At 41.1% G+C, this 24,405-nt stretch overlaps 4 protein-coding genes across 8 annotated transcripts; 2 read left to right on the forward strand and 2 right to left on the reverse strand.

Annotated features, from left to right (window-relative positions):
* Positions 1-895: 895 nt before the first annotated feature.
* On the forward strand, positions 896-4,260 carry echdc1 (enoyl CoA hydratase domain containing 1). Of its 2 annotated transcripts, none has more exons than XM_026292988.1 (7): positions 896-934; positions 1,423-1,488; positions 2,089-2,264; positions 2,370-2,512; positions 2,617-2,669; positions 2,809-2,889; positions 3,010-4,260. In XM_026292988.1, exons 2-7 carry the CDS (start codon positions 1,424-1,426, stop codon positions 3,425-3,427), a joined length of 936 nt encoding a protein of 311 aa, XP_026148773.1. In that variant the 5' UTR covers positions 896-934; position 1,423; the 3' UTR covers positions 3,428-4,260. The 2 variants fall into 2 exon arrangements, with proteins under 2 accessions (XP_026148773.1, XP_026148774.1); XM_026292989.1 differs by lacking the exon at positions 896-934 and adding an exon at positions 1,221-1,294.
* A 276-nt stretch (positions 4,261-4,536) lies between these two features.
* Positions 4,537-8,344, reverse strand: LOC113122347 (E3 ubiquitin-protein ligase rnf146-like). Of its 3 annotated transcripts, none has more exons than XM_026293638.2 (3): positions 8,202-8,344; positions 7,551-7,601; positions 4,537-7,170 (listed from the first exon to the last, which is right to left on the reverse strand). In XM_026293638.2, exon 3 carries the CDS (start codon positions 7,156-7,158, stop codon positions 6,007-6,009), a length of 1,152 nt encoding a protein of 383 aa, XP_026149423.1. In that variant the 5' UTR covers positions 7,159-7,170; positions 7,551-7,601; positions 8,202-8,344; the 3' UTR covers positions 4,537-6,006. The 3 variants fall into 3 exon arrangements, with proteins under 3 accessions (XP_026149423.1, XP_026149422.1, XP_026149421.1); XM_026293637.2 differs by having other exon boundaries at positions 7,542-7,601; XM_026293636.2 differs by having other exon boundaries at positions 7,467-7,601.
* Positions 8,345-8,370: 26 nt separating this feature from the next.
* Positions 8,371-9,925, forward strand: mdh2 (malate dehydrogenase 2, NAD (mitochondrial)). Its single transcript, XM_026293639.2, has one exon. The coding sequence runs from the start codon at positions 8,504-8,506 to the stop codon at positions 9,515-9,517; it is 1,014 nt and encodes a 337-aa protein (XP_026149424.1). The 5' UTR covers positions 8,371-8,503; the 3' UTR covers positions 9,518-9,925.
* Positions 9,926-10,591: 666 nt separating this feature from the next.
* On the reverse strand, positions 10,592-23,444 carry rspo3 (R-spondin 3). 2 transcript variants are annotated; one of them, XM_026293862.2, is made up of 6 exons: positions 22,545-23,444; positions 18,396-18,590; positions 17,775-17,918; positions 17,409-17,555; positions 16,943-17,128; positions 10,592-11,576 (listed from the first exon to the last, which is right to left on the reverse strand). In XM_026293862.2, the coding sequence occupies exons 1-6, from the start codon at positions 22,642-22,644 to the stop codon at positions 11,353-11,355; spliced, it is 996 nt and encodes a 331-aa protein (XP_026149647.1). In that variant the 5' UTR covers positions 22,645-23,444; the 3' UTR covers positions 10,592-11,352. The 2 variants fall into 2 exon arrangements, with proteins under 2 accessions (XP_026149647.1, XP_026149646.1); XM_026293861.2 differs by having other exon boundaries at positions 17,409-17,558.
* Positions 23,445-24,405: the final 961 nt, after the last annotated feature.

Genomic DNA, 24,405 nt, shown 5'->3' on the forward strand with positions numbered 1-24,405 from the left:
ATCCAAGAGAAACAAAAAGGCATTTTTAGTTCCTCAGTTTGTTTTCACAGAGATGTTCAGAGCTGTGAATGGTGGTGGAGGATGTTTGGCTGGAAGGGATGGATTTATGCTCCCAGTAGCCATAGATCAGTCCACAGGACAGGAAGTGTTTAACCTCTCTCTCTGTTTTTAGCACATCATCCCTTCTTTTCCTGCACATCCCGTGGTATTTCTAGTATGCTCTCGATCTTGTTTGTTTATACCCTGTCTCACTGTTTAACTCTCTTCAATTCTAACCCCCCCCACACATCACATTTATTGCACAAATCCTTATGAGCCTCAGTACACTGGTACTTTGTTTTAATACTAAATATTAAGCTAATAACTCATCATTAATCAATAATAAAAGTTAATTTTACCTCAGTCTTATCCTAAACCTAATCCTAACCCTGGTATTCATATGTTTATTACCTTTTTTTAAAATAGTGATTATACTTATGACTGACATTTGAAGTTTGCCTGTTTGTCTTGGTCGCTATTTAAGTGCCTATTTAAAACCCTCTGTCAAAACTACTGAATAAGGACATGTCTGTGGAGATGGTCCCTCAGTACGCTGTGTTTACAGTGTGGTGACAGACAAAGAGCAGAGCTCTCTGTGCAGTGCATTGGCCAATGATGGATGATATTACAGTTCTACAATAAATTGTTACTTGTGTAGTGCTGTGTAAAATATGCCTAGAATCTGTGGCTCAATATCACACAATTGCACAATTCTTGGATAAGGAGATGACGCTGTACAAATGGATCCAACATCACAATTGCTGCATGACAGTATTATTCCACCCCCTTGTGGAGAAGTGAAAGAACTACATGTGTAGTCATATGTATTTCCGACTGCATTAGTTTCCAGGGGGATGGATTTATGCGTAACACCCTAGGACTTCCATTAAACAAGGTTAGTGTTGACATTTAGTTAGGAAATGTTTAGAAATGATTAACGTTAGAGAAACGTGCTGTATATCTTATTATTATATATATCATTGCTTTGTTTGACTGCTTTGACTCTGCATGTCCGTTTTCCATTAGAAATGAATGTAACCTTATAACTCAGCAGCACAGTACACGACCCTTTACAGACCGAATCCCATTTCCTGTTAGCAACCTGCTTTAATGCCAAGGCTTGTATGTAACATGTATAAATACCAAATGTATCCCAGGATAGTTGCCACGTCAGTAACGTTAGATCCTTTGTGTCTTCATTTTTCACCCAAGATATTTTGTCATGACTGTAGAAATAGTTGTGTTGCAGGAAACTGTAAGTCACTGACTTAATACCGTCAAGCTGCATCAGTTTTTTTTTTATTATCAACCAATTTACTGTATCTTCAGTTAAGGTAATATTGAAGCTGTTCTCCCATACCCTTCATCTCTGTTTGGCAACAGGATGGTTCTTTGTGCACTGAGACAACAACTTCTGAAAAGCAGCAGTGGCTGTGGAGCCTGGTCCAGGTGAATAAGTCTACCTGAATTGTTTATCACCACGCTGGTGACGGTAAATAAAGTCATCAATACAAGAATATCAGCCTGGGCCCTTGCCGTGTGGAGTTCACATGTTGTCCCTGTCTGTGTCTTTGGGTACACCAGCTTACTCCCACAGTCTAAACACCTGCAGTGTGGGGTTAGGTCTGTATGTATCAGCCCTTATGATAGACTGGTGATTTGTCCAGGGTGTACCCTTGCCCAGTGTCAGCTGACCCTGGATAGCAATAGATGATTGGTGGATGGATGGATTGATAAAAGAACATCAAGATGTGAAGGCACATTATTTTTTCACCAATCACAAACACAGACAAGTCTAACAAATAAAGGTACTTTCCTGAGGTCCAGACATTTGTAAATTGTTAATTTATAAATGTAAATTAATGAATTCTCATTTATTTATTTAACGCACACAACTGGTCATATGAATTACAGAGTATAATAATTATACTAATAATATAACTTTCCTTATAAATAAACCATGAGCCCTCTATGAGGGCCAGATCTGTGTATTAATTGACTGTGATTGACTGGATTTTAATTAATATGTTTAAATGTTCATGCTCAAAGGCTGCTGCGGAGACAGAGCCATGACTGTGTTTACTCCAGCATCCATGGGTTCAACCTGCAGGAAGTCAGAGCGAAGCTGCAGGCCTTTCCTGGAGGCTCTATTGATCTGCTCAAACAGGACTCTGGCATCGCTGTGCTGACCATTAACAACCCTTCCCGCATGAACGCCTTATCTGGTAAGGTGGCTAACACCCTTAAGTGCAAATGTGGTGTTCTGTTCTCAGTTAATAAGCACATTAACACAATCAGACTTATTGCTTAGAGCTCTGCCTTCCTCCCAGGCAGTATGATGGTGGATCTGGAGGAAAAAGTGAGTCAGCTAGAGAACTGGACAGATGGTAAAGGCCTCATTGTCCAGGGTGCAGCTGAAACTTTCTGCTCTGGATCAGATCTTAGTGCTGTCAGAGCAATCTCTAACCCACAGGTAGGAAAATAGAGAAAAAAATCATATCTTTTCTTTTGGTTGAATGTGTTTGAGGATTTAAGCACACTAAGATGTCTAAAATCTGTTTTTCTTTTGCCTTATAGGATGGGCTGAAGATGTGTATGTTCATGCAGAATGCACTTACCAGGCTACTTAGGTAAGGCCTCTCATTTTCCTCTCTGCTACTCAGCAGCCTACAAAAGCTGCAGCAACCAATGTGAGCTTAAAGAGGCTATAGGTTTAATGTTATGTAATGTGCAGTACAGTTTGCTGACAGAATAGTTTTCTTAGTACAGACTGCCTCTGATCTCTGTTGCTCTGGTGGAGGGGAGGGCACTGGGAGGAGGTGCAGAACTCAGCACTGCATGTGATTTCAGGTAATGATCTAGTATGAGCAAATAAAACAAAACACATTATAGTCTGTTTTACGCTATAATTCTCCATCCAATGACTGCCAATAATCTAACTTGTGCTTGTTATCTCACACTCTCTCATAGATTAATGGCATCTAACAGTGTGATCCAGTTTGTCCATAAACACATGGGTCTGGTACCGGGCTGGGGTGGTGCTGCGCGACTTGTCCGCATAGTTGGAAGCCAGAATGCACTGAAACTTCTTAGTGGGGCTCTAAAAGTGGACCCTGAACTCGGCCTGCAGATTGGATTGACAGATGGAGTCTTGCAGGTGCCCCAGACTGAGGTGGGTGCAGAGACTCTCTTACAGCAGGCTACCAACTGGCTCAATGACTATACAAAAGGACCTGCTCCTGTGATCCAGGCTGTGAAGAAGGTGGTGGTGTCAGGGAGAGAGCTCCCTCTGTCTGAAGCTCTGAGGACTGAGAAGGATGTGTTTGGGACAGTGTGGGGCAGTCCAGCTAACCTGCAGGCCCTGGCCAGCAAATCCAAACACAAATGACCATGATCAGTATGTGCTTCAAAAGCAACAGAGACATTTCACAAATTCTGCCTTGTCCACTCTTCATTGATATTACTGAACTGACTGGTGGAACATATGTAATATACAAAATACTTTTCATGTAATGAAAATTGTCTCTAAAATGTGGACTGATTTTGCTAAAGGACTGTGGGGGAGACATAATACAGGTTTTCTTTTTTGTTTGCCACTGAAACTATGAGATTGATAATTATTCCATACTAAACCACTGTGGTCTTTTGTTTAGTATGTTTGATATTTTTCCTGCTTATCATCCAGGGTAGCCTTGAATATTCCTACTAACTCTGTATCCTGTTAGCAGATGTTCAGATGTAGTTAAGACAATTATCTCTCATTCTACAATTCTCATCTTTGCATGGGAAATCAAAAATGATGCTGAACCCCTGAGCCCAATTAAAAAAATTCAGATATTCTGTACATCCAAAATATTATCATAGGTTTAGCATTAATTTGTAGCTTCTTTTTAAGTACCTGTTTAAAATTAGTGGATGAGACATTGAATTGCACAAATAGAAAGAACACGACAAGTCCCTTGTGGATGCCAGGCTTTTATCTCCTGTTCCCCTTGTAGAGGTCGTGTTTCATTCCATCTGGACTGCTCTTAGATGTTGTGGATGGAATACCAAACACTTTCACTTCCCTGAGCTGCCTCATTAGGACATACAGTACATGAACACTTCTTTATATTGACTCTACTTACCTCAAAAGAAGATTTTTTTTTTCATGCATTTAATGTAGCTTCATGTATTTGTACTCTACTTTGCCCAATTCTGCAATAAACAGTATTTGCCCAAGTCTTATGTTGGATGCTTCCTTATATAAAGAATAGACATTGAAAAATCCACTCCCTCATCCTGTGGTGACCATGTGAGATTTTATCCCCTGGACAAATGACTACAAGTGGTGTCATATTACACATGATAGAGAAGCCAAACACATAAAACACATACCCATTCAGAGACAAGAGCACAAAAAAAAAAAAAAAAAAAAAAAAAAACATTTTATGATGAAGAAATGACACAATTTAATCTTAAAATTCAAACCATGTAACAAAAAAGTTGGCAAGCAAAAACTGTCACACAAATTTTATTTTTCAAAATGGAAAGTCTAGAACCGAGCTGATGACAGAATCATTTAATAAATGAAAAAGAACTTGAAATTTCTGTAGAAAGACATGATGATGGCATGTTCTCGTTGTCTTAGTGTCTCAGATATTACTTAACAGGATTTACAAAAAACAAAATTAATTTTAAACATTTAATCAAACTGAACCCAAAACTCACTTCTCAACATCCTGCCAACCAGTAGCGTTTAGATAGCTCTCTCGTTAAACACGCACGAAAACTTCACAAAACTTTAGACTAATACCAATTGAGAATACTGTTGTCAGGAATAATGAGAACACAAATGAGGTTACGGCAGCCTCACCAGCTTTAAAATGAAAACACTAACATTACATAAAAATGCCAATTATTTAACGCTGGGAAAAGTTAAATATGAAATGCACATTCGTAAATTTCCTAATCTTGACAGAATTTAGATTCACAAGTTAGCAGGTTAATTAAAAACCACATCAGATACAAACTCTCGGCAGGTAGCCAGATAATCCTATTGGGTCCTGAGTTACATTGTTATGTTGTACAACATTAAATGAAACATTTAAAAACCCACATAACTGAGTGTGATGAAGTATTTCTCTAGCTCCTGAAGATTTTTTCAAACTGCAATTTGCTCTGAATTGCCACACTTCCAAAATGTTAATAGTTAAGGTATTAAGTTATTAAGCTTGAGAATTGGGAGAGAAAAACTTTACTATTAATTGAAATGACTTACAGAGCGAAGTTTAGCGACAGGTTTTCATGGGTTCAAATTTTTACAAGAGTAGTCAGGCATGAACTCCAACAAATCCATTTCTATGTGCTATGTTAGCTGAGCGAGTTAAAGTGTAGATGATTTAAATGCAGCCATTCATGACAACGATAATGACACTGTTCCATTTCCAGGAGAAACATCTTCCATATATGCCTTATTTCACTGCATGTCACAAATCTGGATGGGATTCAGAGAAGCTCCAAGGTATCAGATCACAAATTTAAAAGAAAAATACCTAGAATGGGCTGATGCAGCTAGACAAGCTGTACCTCATGTCTCAGTACTAACACATGAAACCTGTGTATGGGCCTGCACCAGACACCAAGACAAATTCCTAGTACTGTAAAGTGTTCCTTGCTGTACCTGGCAAAAAAAACCGATTCTGATGAAAACAAACATTACCTCTACTGTCTGTTTATACAGAATAAGGCTGTGAGAAATCATACAGATACTTCCAGATTATTGTGAGCCAAAATGCACCAAATTTGATTGCTAAAAGTGAGTTGCCTAAAAACAGTTATGTTTGTTACTGAATGTGTGATGCCTCATTTCTCCTGTACTAGTCCACCCACATCCGATCTGTGACTGAGTAGACAACAGCATAAAGTCAGGAATAAATTAATAGAATGGAACAAAGCCATTTGGTGAGGATGGTTTTAGTGATGACTTTACACTTCAGTCACTGTACACTGGCCATCAGGCATTCTAGACCTTCCACTGTTGGATGAGGAAGGGGGAGAAGTGGACTCAGCACCAGGAGGGGCTCTATCTTCTGGATTCAGTCTTTGCCTCCGTGGCCTGTCCTCCCAGGGTTCCACACGCTCACCATCTCCCCCCTCCTCGTCTTCATCCTCGTCGTCCTCATCATCACTCCAGTCTCCAGAACCAGATTCGTCCACAGAGGTGTGAGGATCCGACGACCTGGAGGGTGAGGCCTCTTCCTCTTCGTCTTCTTCCTCGCCTTCTCCAGCCACAGGTCGCTCACGGGAAGGTGTGGGCCTGGGGTTGATTTGCAGCTGTGACAAAGAGTCGTCAAGAGAAGGGCTAGTGCTGGTGTGAGGCTGACCACCAAGGGAGGTGGGAGGTCTGGCAGTGGCTGGAGGTGCTGTAACAGTAGAAGAGATAGCTGTAACCTGCTGCTGAACACCTGCTACTGTGGTATCAGCCCCATCAGCAGAGTTTTCTCGACCTGCTGCCCCAATGGCCCCAGCAACACCCTCAGTGTCCAAACGCAGTCCTGCCACTCCCTTTTTGGGAATATCCAAAACGTCCCTCTTCATCTTGCGTCTGCGACCATGTTCATTGCGCCTGTATTGCACCATGTTCTCCAAGTCAGCTACGTACAAAAACCCAGCAATAAGCATTTCAGCTGTTTTCTTGCCCCTGGAGAAAGCGTCCTCCAGCTCACGGCTGGTTCGCTCATCGTACTGCCACCAACCATTACGGCCTTCATAATACCATGCATGACCACTTGTTGCACCAGCCCGGCCTCCTGCTGATGCTTTCAGCTCCTCTGGAGAGAGAAGTGTAGGCCTCTCCAGGAAATCATCTGGTACTTCCTGCCTGCAGAGCGCGCAGCGTTTGCTCTGCCAGGATGCTCCCTTTACACAAAGGAAACAGAAGACATGATGGCACGGCAACTGGACTGGATGGACGCAGCTCTGCAGACAGATGGCACACTCTGGTACAGACAGGGCTGGGGATGAGTTGCTGGACCCTGAGCAGGATGATTCTGCACTGTTCCCACTTCCACTGTTGCTGCCTTTCTTACTGGATGGAAGCGAGCTAACAGAGTGGTCTACCTCTCCACAACTAGCCATCCTTAAGAAGTACTGTAGAAAGAGGACATTCACTGTTAAAATAGGAACATTAGGATCATTATCTTTTTTTCTTTTATCACTTTTATTTTTCTTAGGGGGAGGGAGGGGGACCGAAAAACAATCAACTAAATACAGTATTGAAGAGAACGTAACTGTGATTGTCATTTTTATGCCCAAATGGCTGAAAAAAATATACTGATATAAAATTACTTTATATTTAATAATAGTGGTGTGATCACTACAGTCAACTATTACTGTCACTGATACAGACAGAAAGAAACTGCAGATAAGTCAACCAATACCAATACAAACATCCTATAACTCTGTAATTTGTGCAGCTTGTGATTCCAAATGATGCTGACATGATGCTATTTGATACTTACTGGAAGTACCTTTAATGCTGATGTACCATTAGGAGAGCCGATGGACCTTCAAACTTGCAACTACCAAAAGAAAAATAAGAACAACTGTGATACACGATACAAACATTATTTGACAACCAAACCACTGTCGTTATGGGCAAAGCAATGTGCACTTTAAAACTAGCTGTTAACGGATTACCCGCACGTTAACATTAACGTTAACTCAATTAGCTATTTATGACAAAATGTACGATAACAGCAGGTAGGTCACGCGTTTGTAATAGCGTTAACCCAAACAGGGCTAGTTATAACGCTAAACACAGCTAGTTAACGTTACTAATGCTAATGTTCATACACGAAGTGATGGCAATTTATGGCTAAGCAAACTTGCTTTGATATATATTTAGCAACCATTCATAGTGAAAGCCTTTGCTGTAACCTTGAGAAATAAAAACACAGGTCAAATAGCGCCGTTAAACAACGGTTTCTAGGCTGACAGCCCGACCATAACAATGAGCCCTGTCGTTGCTAACGCTGGTTAAGCTAAGGGCAACACTTTGGCTCCAGCAAATAGACGGAGTTCATCTGACGGCGCTAGCTTATTTTAGCAGAGCGACGTAAACGGCAACCTGAAGCATTTCCTCACGGACAAACAATGAAACAACCTCGCAGATACCATACCGTCAGACCAGGCTGTGCTGCGCTGTTTTACAGCGATAATTCGTGTAATGGCACCTAACCCACCGACTTCCAGCGCTAACTGGCTTTGTTTTCCACCGAAAAAGGAAGCGGAGATAAAGACGACTACGTAACAGTACGCGCTGACGCAATTCGACGTACACTCGCACGACCCATATCTACGACGCATGACAGCTCTGGAGTCTTCCTGGTTTGCTCGTGGCTAGAGGACGTTGGTGTCACAAAGGAGAGCCCTGTAGGTATTTTCCCCCTAACATTGGAAGCAAAGAAGAAACAGAAACAAAATGTTTTCCCGTGCCGTGAGACCTATGGTCAGCCTCTCCCGGAGCTTGTCCACCTCGTCGCAGAACAGCACCAAAGTAGCGGTGCTCGGAGCGTCAGGCGGCATAGGCCAGCCGCTGTCGCTGCTGCTGAAGAATAGTCCTCTGGTGAGTCACCTCTCGCTCTACGATATCGCTCATACCCCCGGGGTGGCTGCAGACCTCAGCCACATCGAGACAAGGGCACAAGTCACCGGCTACATAGGTCCGGACCAGCTGGACGCTGCTCTGCAGGGCTGCGACGTCGTGGTTATCCCCGCTGGTGTGCCAAGAAAACCAGGCATGACCCGTGATGACCTCTTCAACACCAACGCCACCATAGTAGCCACCTTGGCGGATGCCTGTGCTCGCAACTGCCCCGAGGCTATGATCTGCATCATCGCCAACCCTGTCAACTCCACCATCCCTATTACATCAGAGATCATGAAGAAGCGTGGAGTGTACAATCCCAACAAAGTGTTTGGGGTCACAACACTAGACATTGTCAGAGCAAACACCTTTGTGGCAGAGCTCAAAGGCCTCGACCCAGCTCGTGTCAATGTGCCAGTTATTGGAGGTCACGCTGGGAAGACCATCATCCCCCTCATTTCTCAGTGCACACCCAAAGTGGAGTTCCCTTCTGATCAGCTGTCTGACCTGACCGGCAGGATCCAGGAGGCCGGCACAGAGGTGGTAAAGGCTAAGGCTGGAGCCGGATCTGCTACCCTTTCTATGGCCTATGCAGGTGCCCGCTTCACCTTCTCCGTCCTGGATGCCATGAATGGAAAGGAGGGTGTGGTTGAGTGTGCTTTCGTCAGGTCTGAGGAGACTGAGTGCAAGTACTTCTCCACACCTCTCCTGCTGGGGAAGAACGGTATTGAGAAGAACCTTGGCCTTGGCAAGCTGTCTGCCTTTGAGGAAAAGCTGGTGGCTGATGCCATTGGTGAGCTGAAGGCTTCAATCAAGAAGGGTGAAGATTTTGTGGCTAATAAGAAGTGAACTGGGAGCAATAGGTTGGCTGAAAACAAACATCTTTGATTGATGATTTTGTTGTGTCTTCAAAGGCATATGAATAACTCAGTTTTCCTCTTGTTTTAGCAGTAGGGACGTCTTCATTCAGATATCCTGGTAGAGATTGATCTTTATTGCTGTGTTATTTCCCTTACCTTTTCAAACATGGCTTATCTTGCACTCCTGATTTGTGTACATACTGTACTGTGACCTATCTATATTTTGCAAATGTGAAAATTGAAACTACATTTCTATATTTTCATGTACAGTAAGTATTAGTGTGGATTTCTCTGCTAAATGAATGAGGAGGAAATACTGTCATCATGCCTGTTCATGCAAATTGATCTTAGTGTTGGACAACCATACGCCACAAATAAAGAGTTTAGCTTTAAAAAATGTTTATTTCTTCTTTTGGCTTGAAAGTTTACAACTTAAACAGTGACGAGATATTTGGGACCAGTGTCATTTTTTATATCCTTCACATCAAAGCAATTATTTTTTTAAAGCATTAAAATATTTGCATGTTCAAATAGAAGCGACGTGAACTATACATTTAAAATGGTTCAACTGAGAAACTCAATCTCTTAAACTGGTTTCTATGACAGTTGCTTTTTTTGAAGAAAAATTTCACTCTTATGGACAGCAGGTTGCTTGACACATTTTTAAAGTGAGTTTTTAGTGACTTACAATTTGTGCTAAGAAACTAATTTATGTATGTTTGAATAAGTTATGGGTAAAGTTTTAGATGCTCCTCACAGCCATGCACAGGCTGTTGTTTGCTCTGTATGTTTCTAAATTGCCAAAGAACAGTGACACTAGAAATAGATTGTCAGTATTTATGACAAGTATCTAGCTATCACAGTGTCGAACTAGTCTTGCTAGACTTTTCACCCAAATGAGGCCATTTGAGTTAATAACTGCAGAGTTTCACTTTCCATTTAGTCTGAGAAGGTTTTATAAGCACATTCAAGTGGTTGCACAATAGGGTACAGATGTCAGATGAGAATATGGATAACAGACACCAGTACAAACCATTATAGTTTTATTTGACATACAGGGGCATTTAGTTCCTAGTCAGTGAACTTTGCTGAGATCACAGATTCAATTTGTACAAAAAAGACAACCAGTGGTAGGTTTGTAACTTATCTGGATAAAACAACATTCATCAAAGCATAACACATGGTGTGTTTTCAGTTTTTGACCTCACTCCTTTGATTAACAGCATGCAGGTTGTCCTACATCTGTCACTTGTAGTGATTATGAACACATCACAAGACAGCAAGAGCAAACGCAATATGTAATTTAGTTTTTCTTTACAAATTCTGCACCAAATAAAATAATCTAAATAACAGTAACATCAATAATAAACAGTTGTTCTAAATAATGTTGCAAAATCTACATTCAAACAGTAGGACTTACAATGTTGTACCAGAGCTCCATTAAATAACCATATGAACAAGCACGTAGTGTAACGTCTTTATCTTCTGGCAGTCCTCCACACAGTTACAGAACACTTGTCTGTCCTTCGGTCCAAAGAGCAGTCTCAGCAGTGTCTCCTGCAGTTTTCACAAGAGACTCAGTGGTGAAAGTAAAGAAGTAGGGGCTATGGGGTAGAAAAAAAAGAGAGACTTTTTTAGGTCCACAGTGGCCCGAGCCTTGAATGTGCCCCATCCAGTTTGTGCATAAACAGTATATTCAAATCATACAGGTTGCAGCAGCACCCCTGTAGAGAGGGGACCAGGGGGGCAAAAAGTTGGTGAAGGAGGTTTTGGAGGAGGAAGAATGGGTGGATAAGAGGAGCAAGATGGAGAGGCATTAGAGCACTACTGTACAAGGCTGTCTTCAGGGGAGACTGGCTGTGTGTCATGGCCCCTGCGATGCCTGTGCTCTGTTTTGTTCCTGTTGTCAGAGTCTTCCTGATCACCTGTGTCTCTCTCCCTCTCTTGCTCTTTTTCCTTCTTCCTCTCCCTTCGACCCTCTTGTATTTCCTTATCTTTGCGGTTGTTGCGATTCCTGTGTTCTCTTCGCTCATTCTTCCTTCTTCCTCCTAGAAATTAGGAAAAAAAATGTATAATGTTAAAAATGCTTGACTTGGCAAAATCTTTAGTACGTTACAATAATGTCAATGATGTTTTCAAAAAAAAGTAGACAACACTCGGAGTGTCACACTGCAAGGTGCTGTATGTCTTTAACATGATACTGCTTAATGCAGTGCCCTATGATGACCACTAGTTGTCAGTCTTTAATCACATACAGCAGCGACACTCTTAGAATATTAGCTGTTGTGCACCCTCTCCCTGTGATGAGCAGACCTTTGTCTAAAGAAGGAACCTTTAAATAAACCCTCATTTATCTGTTCTTGCAGCACTATCTCATAAACAAAACCAAGAGTTTAGAAATACTGAAGCTTCATTTCTGCTTGAGCTACAGTTATTAATGATAATGACAAGATCCAACCCCCAGGGAGAAAGACAGGACATGTAAGTAAAAGCAGAGGATACCCTTTCCTGTTGTTGCACCGCTGCTGTTCATGTGTGAGTGGAATGGAGCAGCATAGCCTGCTAGTTGGCTGGCCAGTCAGAGATTGTGAAACTGCTGAAGTGGCGATAACCATAACATAATACTGCATTTCATCTTCTAAAAGGACAAGAGGAAAGGAGCTGGATATAACTGCATATGTAAACACACACAAACTTCCCAGTGTGGTTTAATTTCCACAAGAATGAAAAGTAAGTTCATGAAAATGAAAAGTAAATTACATTCAAATGCAGTGAAGATAGCTGGGGTTGTTGGATGGATGAATGGATGAATGGATGGATGGATGGATGAATGGATGGATGGGGTAATCTGGTGCACTGACTCATTCGTAGTCTGCTCCCTGTCCTCTATAAACACAGGAAGTCCCCTTCGCTCTCATTGTTTTCTCTGCCCTGACACCATAACTATTTACAAGTTCAGTGGATTAGTCATACCGTAGCCCCCGTGCTTTTGTCGAGCCAGAGGAGAAACCTAATCCATGCCAGTGTTGAGATGATTAGGAGAGTGTTTATCAAACCAACATGTGTCTGGTTAGTTGGAACAGTTTCTGACGGACTTTTAGTAAACTGTGTATTGGCGTGTGTAATGGACCCCAAATGAGACACCTTTGGAGGTTTTGGAACATTTCCAACAGACATTTAGTACATTCCCAAAAGCCAAGTTTTAATGGATAATGTGATCAAACTGGCTTTAAGGACAACACATGAAAGTCTTCCAGTAATACAGTATTATGAATTATAACTTGTACTCATGCAGGAATTGCTTCATTTAAAGGTAAAAGTTAAACAGAAGCTATCATTTTTTCTTAAAATCAACCTGCTGTTATTGGGAAGAGATTTGTCCTGTTTTGGCTGAGATTTGAACATTACCTGTAAAAGGTCACAACAGCTCTTAACAAAAAGTAGAAGAAATTGATTTTTTTAAACAAAATAAGAGTTCCAGCTCCTGAAGTTGTGCTTTGGGGGGGGGGGGGTTTCATGTGTCTACAGCTGATATATATTCAAAAGAGGCTAAAAAAAGTTATTTTGTACAGACATATGACTGAAACATGACTCTAGGTAAGAAATAACTCAATCCACATAATGTTGCTTTTACATTTCTGTGTTAGATTAATACATTTGGTTACAGCATGAGTTTAGAAGCACTGATATTCAGATTTTTAAACCCTGAAGAGAGCCAGGCTAGCTGTTTCTCACAGTTTCTAATTTCTGTGCTAAGCTAAATTACATAACGACTTCACTTAACACACGTATGAGTATGGTGTTGGTCTTTCATCTGATTCTCATTAAGACTGCAAATAACTGCACCGAACTGAAAAAAAATAATTCAGACTGTTGCAGATTTTACCCTAAATGGTCTAAATGATTGATTGTGATAAGTACTATACAAAAATTACATCTGGTGCTTTTATGTTCTACATAAAATTAGTGCTGCCTTTATCCAGAGGTTGTGTCATGGCAACTGGACGTCTAGTTTTTAGGTCGAAACGTTTCACTACTCACCCAAGTAGCTTCATCAGTCTGTGACTCCAGATTTCTCTCAGACTGATGAAGCTACTTGGGACTGATGACTCAACTTCTAGATAACTTCACCTGGACGACTGAGAATCTCCACAGACAGTGCTGCCTTTAGTACACAGATGACAAGTGTTTGTCACTAATACAATTTAAGGACATTTCATATAATCTCCAGTTTATGTGTTATCCTGAAATCTCTGCCTGAACAGCTTGTACCTTCAAGAGAAGGTTGAAGCACTGGGCTCAGTAAACTGTACTGAAAGAGAAAGGGACATAGAGGGGCTTTAATGAATAGGAGTGAACAATGAGTGAGTGAGAATGCTAGTGAAAGACATATAAAAAGAGAGCTGCAGAAAAGAGGAATAACCCTTTAAGGTGAGGATAAAATGAACAAGGTGAGAGTAAGAGACAGAGACAGAAACAAAGATCAGAGCAGAGGGGCACTGAGGGTAAGGGGAAGTGTGTGTGCAGTTATTAGTGCACTGTGTGTTTTAGGGTGGCACATCCTCTATGGCAGGCGTTGTGTCGTCTGGGGAGCTTTTGGCGGGAGCCAGGCTGGGATTAAAGGCTATGGGCTGTCCCACAAGTGGAATGCCTGCCACATGGCTGCCAGGATGTCATGAGAGGGATTCTGTATGTCTCTGTGCGTGTAAAACAATCCCTCTCACTGACTGGCTCATGCCAGCTTGCTGAACTGTATGTGTTTGAGTGTAATAGGTCTGCATGAGTGACAGTATATGCATGTATGGGAGTTAAGGATTGCAGTAGCAGAGCTAGAGAGGAGAAATGCAATATGAACAAATAATCCAGTACTAACTCGAGAGAGAGAGAGAGAGAGACAGCAAAAGATTGGGATGTGTGTGTGTGTGTGTGTGTGTGTGTGCGTCTAAACATTCACAGTCAATAGCTGTGGATAAGAGCAGAACAGAGCCAAGTTTTACTAATTGTCAGCATGATTTTTCTGATGTGATGTCTGTAATTCAAAACAGAGTTTAGGAGTTAATCAGAACCAACTGGAAGTTAAAAGTTTTTGGTTTTGTAGTACTGGAGGCAAAAGGTTTAAGTATACGCTTAAGGATAGTTGACATTTTGACAAGTATGCTTATTTGTTTCTTTACTATGAGATGAGAACATCAACACTCCTCTTATATGTGTGCATTAAATGTATGTATGTAGGTTGAGCCAGGAGATTATCTAGCAACAAAAATCTCAGCATATAACTGGCCATAAACCCACAGCTTTACATTGTTGTGATGGTGTATGGATAGAACTAAGGAGCAGGTCCACTGGTGAGCTTTAACGGTGGATTATTTGAACTTTAAACAGACTGGCTGTTTCTCCTCACTTCTACTCTGTCTTCCAAGTTATGCTGCTGGATCTATTTTCATATCTAGTGCACTGTCATGAGAACAGTATGAGTCTTCTCATCTAACTCTTAAAAGAAAGCAAAAAAGCCTACTTGCCAAAATGTCAAATTGTTTTTTTTTCCTAGTTAAAAAAAGGGGGCTTGGGTTAAATAAGGTAAATCTGCAAATCAATTAAGACTGCATACCTATATTACAAATATTGACTTTAATGTGTTTAAAAATGAGGAGGAAAGGGATGGTGAAAGAGGATGAGATGAGAAAAGACAGTAGACTCGTGGAGGAGCAAACGATGTAGCAAGGGGAAGAACAGGAAGAGGTGAAGCAGGACAGCGGGGGAGGAGAAAGTAAAAGGAGACGGAAGAGAAGGAGGAGGATAGGAGGATGTATCAGTGTCTGAGGGCTGCTGGAGGATTACTGAGGGCTCTCTGGGGTCAGACCACTGACCCCCTAGTGTGTGCAGAACGTAAACAGCGAGGAGAGGATGCGCCGAGGCAGATAATTAGCTCTCATTCACCGCAGCTGCTCTTGGAGCAGGGGCAACTGGGTAATCACAGTCGATAAATAGAGGTCTGTAGTGTTTAAAACTACACACAGTTTTGTTTCTTTCATTCTTTTTTTCTATCTTTTTTCCTCTCATCCCATCTCTCTGTAAGCTTCCCTTTGTACGACAGGCTTTATCTACAGTAGATCAACAGAGGTGTCGACCCCAACCACAATGACTGGGAGCGGCAGCAAGGAGCTTATATGGGGGTCTGTGTTTTCTTTTGTCCAGTAAGCAGTGTGTGTTTGTGAGTGTGTGAGTGTGTGTGTGTGAGTGAGTGTGAGGATCAGGAAATGGATCACAGGAGAGATACAGTTAGAAAGTGAGAGAGAGGGGGATTGCCAGAGTGAGAGAGGGCAGATTTCAGCCTGCCTAACAAACCATGTACACCCAGTTGACTTTCTTCACAAATTGCCACCAAGCCCGACGACTGTGCAGTTATTTTAGTCATACAAAGTTGGTATGTGTGTGTGTGTGTTTGTTTAGGTTGAAGTGAGTGTGCAAGTGTGAAATTGAGAGGGTGTATCTGTATCTGGATTTGTGTGTGTATGTGCTGGTTTGCATGTGTGTATGTGAGTTACTATGTGTTTAAGTGTGTGTGTTGGCAGCTGTGGGGATAAACCAATACTGATCCCCTGGTCGCCGCGTGCCTCCCAAAGGGAGGATGTTGATGTTGAGCTGACTGTTTCTGCTCCAGAGTCAACTGCTTTTCTGCTGCATCACACACACAGACATACATACACATGCACATAAACACACACACACACACACTGTTTGTTCTGTAAGTGTGAGGCCTCAGGGGGCTGGATCTCAGCCTCCTACCCTGTCTGCGATCTGTCATTTAACACTACTGAGCTCAGGCTAAAAAACAACCAGCCGTAGCCTCCAACCACCTCAGTAACCACATACACGTAGTACACACAGTGATTGTAAATGCACCACAGCAAAGGATTTTATATAGAGACAAGCTCGTCTGAAAGCAGTTTTCACACTATTCATTAGAAATGATCACGCTATTCCATGTTTACTAGAAGCAGAGAAAGTGGTTTTACTGTGTAAGAATCCAAAGAGGTCTCGTGGGAAAACACACAACATACCCATTGCAACATCACACATGTGTTCCCCCACTGTTCTCACTTTAACCACAGTGACAATCCTTTGAGTAAACAGTTGTAGTCCCAAGCGGAAGAACAATAAGCTCTGATTGTACAAGCTGAAGCAGCAAGGTCTGGAATTGATAGAGTGCAGAAATCGTGCCATGTGTCACTAATACAATGTTTTTGAGTGATTATGATGGGTCAGAAAAAACTACCAGACAACATTTAATACAGCATGTGGCCATTTTGAAAATTGTGTTTTTGATGTTTTAGATGCTGAATCAGAAGGATCTTGACACAGTGCTGGGGCACAGAGCCAATGCGACTCTATTCTAGTATAGCTAATGTTTTACCTGGACATTTCCTCCTCTTGACCAGGCACTCTTTGATCTCTGAGATCTCAGGGCACGGCTTGCCAAAGGGTGATGGGTACTGGAGGACCTGCCGTGTGCGGGTCTCTTGGCCCCGCTTGAAGCCACATGTTCTACCGGACCGAGAGCAGGGGCTCCACTCGCTCCACTCGCCCACCTCGCAGTGCACTGATAGGACCGGAAGAAAACAGAAGTGAAGTGAGATACTTGGCATAGTCCAAAATGTGTTAATCTCTTTTTGTCTCAAGTTTAAGTGCTGCTTATAGTCAGGTAATGCTACTGAGCTCAGGAGAAAAAACAACAAGATCAGTAACCACATACACGTAGCACAAACACCTAAAACATGGAACAGGCCCCTAACAACAGGACAGGCATCTTTGCTGGTTATTTTTTTCTGACATGCTCCCAGGCACACACACACACACACACACACACACACTGGACTGACCTTGTAGTGTGCACTCCATGAGTTTGTCATTGGGCTCATAGTCGTCTGGACAGACATGGTGGCACCGCCCACTGAGCTGGTACAGGCCTGACCGGCACCGTGTACATGTCTCACTGTTCACACATGACTCACACTCTGCAGGACACCCTGCTAAGACAAAGGCACAGTCATGTATCTGTGAATATAAAGGCCAAATTTAACTCAAAAACAAAACATGGTTCATACACAGTGTGTTCTAAAGTGATAAGTATTTGATAAACTCTGTATAGATAATTTGAGGAGAAATACAAGGTAAACAGAGTTAAATAAAAGGAAAATCCCATGTAATATCTCTGTCCCTAATAAAAGTGAATTCTGGGCACTCACGGGAAACACATTCCTTCTTTGTATCACTGCGGACCAGCCCCTCAGGACAATTCTCCTGGCACTTGCCCAGGTGAAGGTAGAATCCTGCTCGGCATTGCGTGCAGAAGTTCTTGTTGAAGCAGGAGTCGCACTCCGACTTGCACTCTGACAGACAAACACAGACCCACCACTAGTGTTTATTTAAACTATGCACAAGTTATTGCATATGTCCAGTGTCAATATACAGGGTGTCTGTGTGTATAGTGGCCAAAGTGTCCTGTAATATTATAAATAATGAAACACTTGGTTTAATTAAAACCAAAATATCTATACTCTTAATAGGTATAGTTTTTCAGTTACTTTAGCTATACTGTATGTTTACATAATTTCACATTTAACCAGCAGGTCTTGAAATTGTTGCTTGCAAAGTGCATACTGTATGGTTACAGGACATGTCTTGCAGCTGACTAGACTTTGTGCTTATGCATGTCAGGTTTGAGATACTTTTTTTTACATATTTTTCTTATGAGAAAGTATTATAAGGAACCTAACATGTTTTCCGTTAACAATTAATAACACAGAAGTCCAATATCACATCCACAGACTTGTGTTCATTTAAATTAGGAACATGCAAGCGCTTACTTGTGCAGGTGTTTCTTTCTGGCGAGCGTGTGCCATAAAAGCCTTGAGGACAGGAATTCATGCACACCCCAATCTGCTTCATCCCAATCCTCTCCAAATGCATGAAGTAGCGCGGCTTGCAGGACAGGCAGCCATTGAAGACAGAGCAGGTCAGACAGCCAGGATGCTGGCACTCTGAGCTCACCCCAGAGATCGCTGTTGACAGGAGCAGGAGGATGTTTAAGTATAAATTTCACATGTAGTTTATACATGTACGCATACAATCAAAACCTGACTCTAAAGTTCTGACAGAGACTACATTGTGTCTGCATCTTTATATGTGCTCACAACACTTTTCAAAGGAGCAAACAATTGAAAATGACATGTTTATTTTAAGATTTGAAAAATTGAATTTGCTATTTAAGTTGGGAAATACTTAATTCAGTTATTTGTTGTGTTTTCAATAGTGAGTGCAAAGTGCAAACACAAAGTCAGCTGTATCATGAAGGATACTTATTGTTTTACACGCATAAGAGTTTTATTACATTATGACACTGGGCTAATTACCTACTGTCTCAGCATAAGGACTGATATCCCAGTGCTAATGACAATAATTTATATCATGTTTACAACTTTGTTTGTGTACATAAGTACTATTGTGTTTAGTTTATGCTGATATATTTTACACTGGGGTTTTCTTCCCCCACTCTTCACTAATTTATGGAATGATTCACCAGACTTTGTCTTCCAAGGATGAAAGCCATAGTTGTAGCTTTTAATCATTTTAACTGTATGTTGACAGCCTTGTCACAGACATTTTAACATCTCCCAAGCTCAAGCAAGTTTATTTCAACATGATACTGTGTGTTTAAACTCATGGAAACATATAGATATATAGAGTGCTATTAAAATTTTGTAGACATCTCAAAAATCCAAATGTTACAAAACTCAACACAGAAGTTTTAAACACCTGACTGTCAGTGAAGAAGAAATAAATTCTGTATAACTTCACCTTCCTGGAAATGTTTGTATATCATATCATTTTCAGTATCTGATTGCACAAAACATTAACATAGAGGGTTGGAGTGGTTGGATGTGTATACAGTATATACACATGACAGGTTCCATGCTGCTCGGTAGTTCAGGGAGGATTGTTTAGTTGCTTTAGCATATGTTACAGTTACTGTAACACTGTTCTCATGTATGAATGATTTAACTCATACTTGTGTTAGAAATGTCTTGCTGTAGTTCAGTCAGGAAAAAACAAGCATGTTACGGCCTGCTTCTTTACCTGTACTAGGAGTGATACCTACTACATGGAGTTCATATGTAAGTAATAGCCATGAGAGATGTGCTGCTTTGTTGCCAGAGACATTGTTTGGAAAATGTTGCAGTAGCTAGGAAAATCAAAAGCAACCCCTCTAAGCACCCAAGGAATTGGTTTTCCTCTCCAGCCTTGGCATTTCATGCCAGTGGCTCAAGCTGGTCAGAGCTTAGCCGCCAGTTAACCATAGATCATGGTACATTGTTTAAAATATCTCGACAGTCTTTACAACTGCTGTCCATTTGCCCACGTGTTCCTGCCAAGCTGCCTTGATTCACATAAGTCTTAACTTAGGAATTTGGCCTTGTCCTCACACTTGCACTGAAAAAACCTCAGTTGGACAGTATCTTGCAAACGTACCAACAAAGTCACATATGAATAAACACATTCACATGCTGACACACACACATACACAGATGGTTCATGAGGAAGATTTGATAAACAAAAAAGAGGTAAAAAAAGTAAAAGCAAAAAAAGGTAATTTGTCAAATGTCTTCACAATGTCACATCCGATTTCCCTGCATTTACAATACATATGTACTATGCTTAGATTTAGAACAAGCATACATCTGTCCAGCTTCTTTTTTCATGAAGCTAATGTGTCTTTGAAAACCATATGTATATCTTTCCTGATGTTGGCATTTAGACTTTCATTTTTGGATGGAGCATCACAGACAGGAAGCTCGGAGATTGGGTTCTGTCTCTTCATGGTAATTTTGGCCTGTTAACTGAATGGTCATTGACTCCCAACTCACTCTTACCCCCTTCTTTCCCTCTGAAGTCTGTACTCATTCACCCCTTCACCAGTTAATCCCTGCAACCTCCCTGAAATCACGGGAAGCCATTACATATCTACATACTTGGAGGAAGTCTGGATTCTTAGAAACACTTGTCAATTAATGAGTACTGGGTCGGTCTATATTGATTATTCCTCACTGCAGAAAGTCAGCTAAACTTCCTTAAATACAAAGAATTAAACTTTAGCACATCTCACATCAGCAACACTGAATCAGATCCCTATTCTGTGGATGTGGATTTGCTTTAGTGAAAAAAAGTTAGAATTTTTACCAGTCTAAAAATCACATTCTACACAGAAACAAGTTGATACTAATCTAAAAAAAATATTATTTCACAAAAAGCATATTGTTTGCCAAGTTTTCAATATCAGGGAATAAGTTGGAAAACCAAGCAGTGGAGTCCTCTCAAAAGACCCTTGTGCTCCCCCTCCCACACTCGATGTTGAGAGGCTTCTTATTATTACTTATTGTTGAATAAACATTAAAAAAAGAGAATCTACATGTCTTTATGTAGAGTAAGATAGAAAACACTATAGCATCTATATAGTCTGTGTCAGTATGACATATGTGCATACAGTACTTAACACTTAAAACTTATCGTTTATTGTAGGTATGATTTCTTTCTCTTTTATTACTAGGACATATGATGTGCTCATATGGAAATTTGTATGCAAACTGTGTCAGTGGATGAGGCTTCACCTTGCTGAACAGCAAAACACTTAGTTTTAAGGGCTGACCTAAACTACATGGAACAGAAATAAATACATTTAAAACAACATAATGAACTCTAGAGGCTGTGCTAAAAATCATCTATGGTGGTCATTTAAAAAATGACAACAAAAACTAAAAAAGAAAGGAGACATAGAAAGATGTTTCAGCTCCAGATGGCAGGGATAAAAACATAACTTTGAAGGTCTATTTAAAGCTGGCAAGTAATACAAAGAATATTCCAGTTATCACTGCTCTTCTCTAGCAGAATTAGTCACAGCGCACATCTGGAGACTCTGAGTGATAAAGTGTGTGGGGGAAGAAAAGAAAAAAGTATTCTTATTTTATTTTGTCCTGGAAAAAGACTGAAACATAAAAGATGAGACATGATTCTGGACCTGGGATGGGGATATACTGTGTGTAAGATGAAATACATCTATTCCAGGCCTAAGAATATTTTCCTTATGGAATTTCCACAGTGGCATGATTGCGAATTAACTCAGATTTTGACCTAACAGGACCAAGGTGGAACATTATTTAATGACACTGAGTTCAGTACAGTACAGAAATAAACTGAACATGAACGCTACACATTCAAAGATGGGAGCTAAAGCAATTAAATCTAACTGAGCATTGATCGGATCTGATACCCGTGAACTGCACTCCGTGCCTGAAGTCTGCTGCTCTGACCGCTAGAGAGCGACGGGAACCAGGAGACTGAGCGCAAAGGGCACTGCAGGCTCCAGGAACTTAATTAACCCAATTAAGGTTAGAAAGCAACAACAAGCAAAACATAAGTGGGCAGATAAAGGTAAAAATTCTGAAGGTACCATGGGTGTAAATAGGCGATTGTGTAAAGCATTTGGTGGAACTGACCGAGTCATTTTTAATTTTTAAAGCGTAATAGTACAAATGAAAAACACCTGGCGTGCCAACACACCTTATGCGTAAAAGTTGGGAATGTGTTAGTTTGGATATTTCTAAAATCTTCAGTAATCTTTAGGGAATCACCACAGTGTCTGTGATAACCTGCCTGACTTACTTTGTCTGGAACATTGATGCTCAGTGTTCCCACTTAGGGAGTAGGAATGTTTGGGACATTACAATTTAATTGTTCAAAATAAACCTTGAATTAGCGGATTTTTTTCTCTTTGGGGGCATATTATGTTGTCTTGGGGTAAAAAATATCGGTAAAAAAACAAAAACAAAACAAAACTGTTTACAAAAACAAAACAAAACCAAGACATACAAACAAACAAAGAACATGAAGATTGTACCAAGTAAGAGAGTAAGTGCGGCAAACACCGGGCAGGATGCCGCACTTCACTTCAACCTACTCACATTTATGTTGCCGGTGCCTGGGGCTGTTGTGCTGCTGACAACCAGTGTAATCCATGCAGTGCAAGATGATCAAAACAAAGGTGATCAGTTGTAATTGCATAGTAGCCCAGAGATGAGACTCGTAAAGCCAATGTCAATGTTCACCAAAAACACTTATTGATAAGATTCCGTTATCTTCCCCCAGGCGGAGGCTGAAGGTAGATAATTCCTAGACACAGCAGGACGCCCAGCTATGTGGTGATATGTGGTGGTGGTAGTGTACGGTGGCCCAATTATGCCTGGGCCGTTTAGACTGCAACATCTTGGATAGGGTCTTCATATGTGCCAAGAAAGCCAGACTGAGTCAGAAATGTATCCGCGCTGTGATAAAGAACATTCCCTCCAAAAAAACACACAAAACGAAGGCACCAGATAGCTCGGCTTTCATCCGTTGCGCGCAAGCAGAATCATTCATTAGTGTTAGTCAAAACAATGAAAGAGTTAATGGTTTAGACTGATATGACTCTCAAAAACGTTGAGATGTTGTATCCATTTGCAGGACTCCACAGTGACCTCTCTGCCCCTCTCCTGATGTCTCTCAGTGGTGATACGCCATGCGTCCCGGTGTGTGGGTACCCTAATGTGCCAGGCGCACTGAGGCTCACGGCATCATCTCATCATCGGCAATTTGAAAGGGTAGCTTTTACTTTTAGAAGAACAATACGAATAACCACAAAACCAATGTCTGAGTTGGATGTTTCGTAGTTCGTTTGGCTGTCAAACACACATCTCCTCTCGCTCGTTGTCGGTGGAAGGCAACTGAACCGAAGTAAATCTCCGCAGTTTCAGCGCTTTTCTGCTTTGCGTGCAGGACCCATTGACTCCCTTCCGGCCGGCCCGCTATTGACTTCAGCCCTCTGCTGTGTTTCTGTCTCTCTCTGCCCCTATGAGCGCTAAAGTTTATTTAGAGGGCAAGCCCCCCGCGTCAGAGAGAGTGAGAGAGAGAGAGAGAGAGAGAGAGAGAGAGAGAGAGAGAGAGACGTACTGGAGTCATTATGAAATGTGAACTCTACGATTCCTGTCTGGATTCCATCATATAACTCTTTCAGTGCACATCATAAAGTCATGAAGAGGACACGAATGAGGATGTGACTGACCCCATTCACCTGCGGACCCGTGAAAAATGTAATTAATTCAAAAAACCTTTTATAAAGCTTACAGAAAACGTTCTTTAGATAAGTTAAATCCACAAGGACCATAATATATTTCAATATTTGACTTGGTAGCAGATGTCAATCAAGATGTCATTTTGTCCCATTAGATCATTTGTCTTTGAATCCTTTTCTCAAAGTGGAACCAAGTGTCTCTGGTTATTTTTATAGTCAGTCCTCTCTCTGAAATGTTTTATCCACTCTGGCAACAAGCAACACATATATTTTTGATGTAAATGAATATTTCAGTAAAAGAGTGATTAGTTTAACCTACATTAAATCTGTGTATTTGATTTCAATTATGGTGGTCAAGATTTATCTGCAAAAAATGCACCCAGGCTTAAAGGCTCTTCAAGCTAAAATTATTTTGTCATGTATTGGATCATTTATGGGGTAGATAAGGAAATATGTAAAGCAGGATTTAATGACTTTTTTAACATAACACAACATTTTGTTTTTATTTTGTTAAATGTTTTTCTTTACTGGAAGTGACTGCTTGGTGTGGAGGGAGAAAATGCACAAGTTGGCATCAGCAGAACCTGCAGCATTTCATCTTATTACCTCTAGAGGGAGTTAGCTCCATAACAGCTTGAGGCACATTGTCATGACAGAGAGACGAGTATCAGTAAGTTACAGTAAACTGTAGCACTTCACTTTTTCCTTTTAGGTCC

The sequence above is a fragment of the Mastacembelus armatus genome, chromosome 16 (assembly GCF_900324485.2).
Source record: "Mastacembelus armatus chromosome 16, fMasArm1.2, whole genome shotgun sequence".
Lineage (NCBI taxonomy): Eukaryota > Metazoa > Chordata > Actinopteri > Synbranchiformes > Mastacembelidae > Mastacembelus > Mastacembelus armatus.

Coding starts and splice junctions, on each gene's coding strand:
- rspo3 (XM_026293861.2), bottom strand. CDS start 22,644: ATGCAATTACAACTGATCACCTTTGTTTTGATCATCTTGCACTGCATG. Junction 18,591..22,544: donor CAGGCACCGGCAACATAAAT/GTGAGTAGGTTG, acceptor TCCTGTCAACAG/CGATCTCTGGGGTGAGCTCA. Junction 17,559..17,774: donor AAAGAAGGAATGTGTTTCCC/GTGAGTGCCCAG, acceptor CCTTTGTCTTAG/CAGGGTGTCCTGCAGAGTGT.
- echdc1 (XM_026292988.1), top strand. CDS start 1,424: ATGGTTCTTTGTGCACTGAGACAACAACTTCTGAAAAGCAGCAGTGGC. Junction 2,513..2,616: donor GAGCAATCTCTAACCCACAG/GTAGGAAAATAG, acceptor TTTGCCTTATAG/GATGGGCTGAAGATGTGTAT. Junction 2,890..3,009: donor AGCACTGCATGTGATTTCAG/GTAATGATCTAG, acceptor ACTCTCTCATAG/ATTAATGGCATCTAACAGTG.
- mdh2 (XM_026293639.2), top strand. CDS start 8,504: ATGTTTTCCCGTGCCGTGAGACCTATGGTCAGCCTCTCCCGGAGCTTG.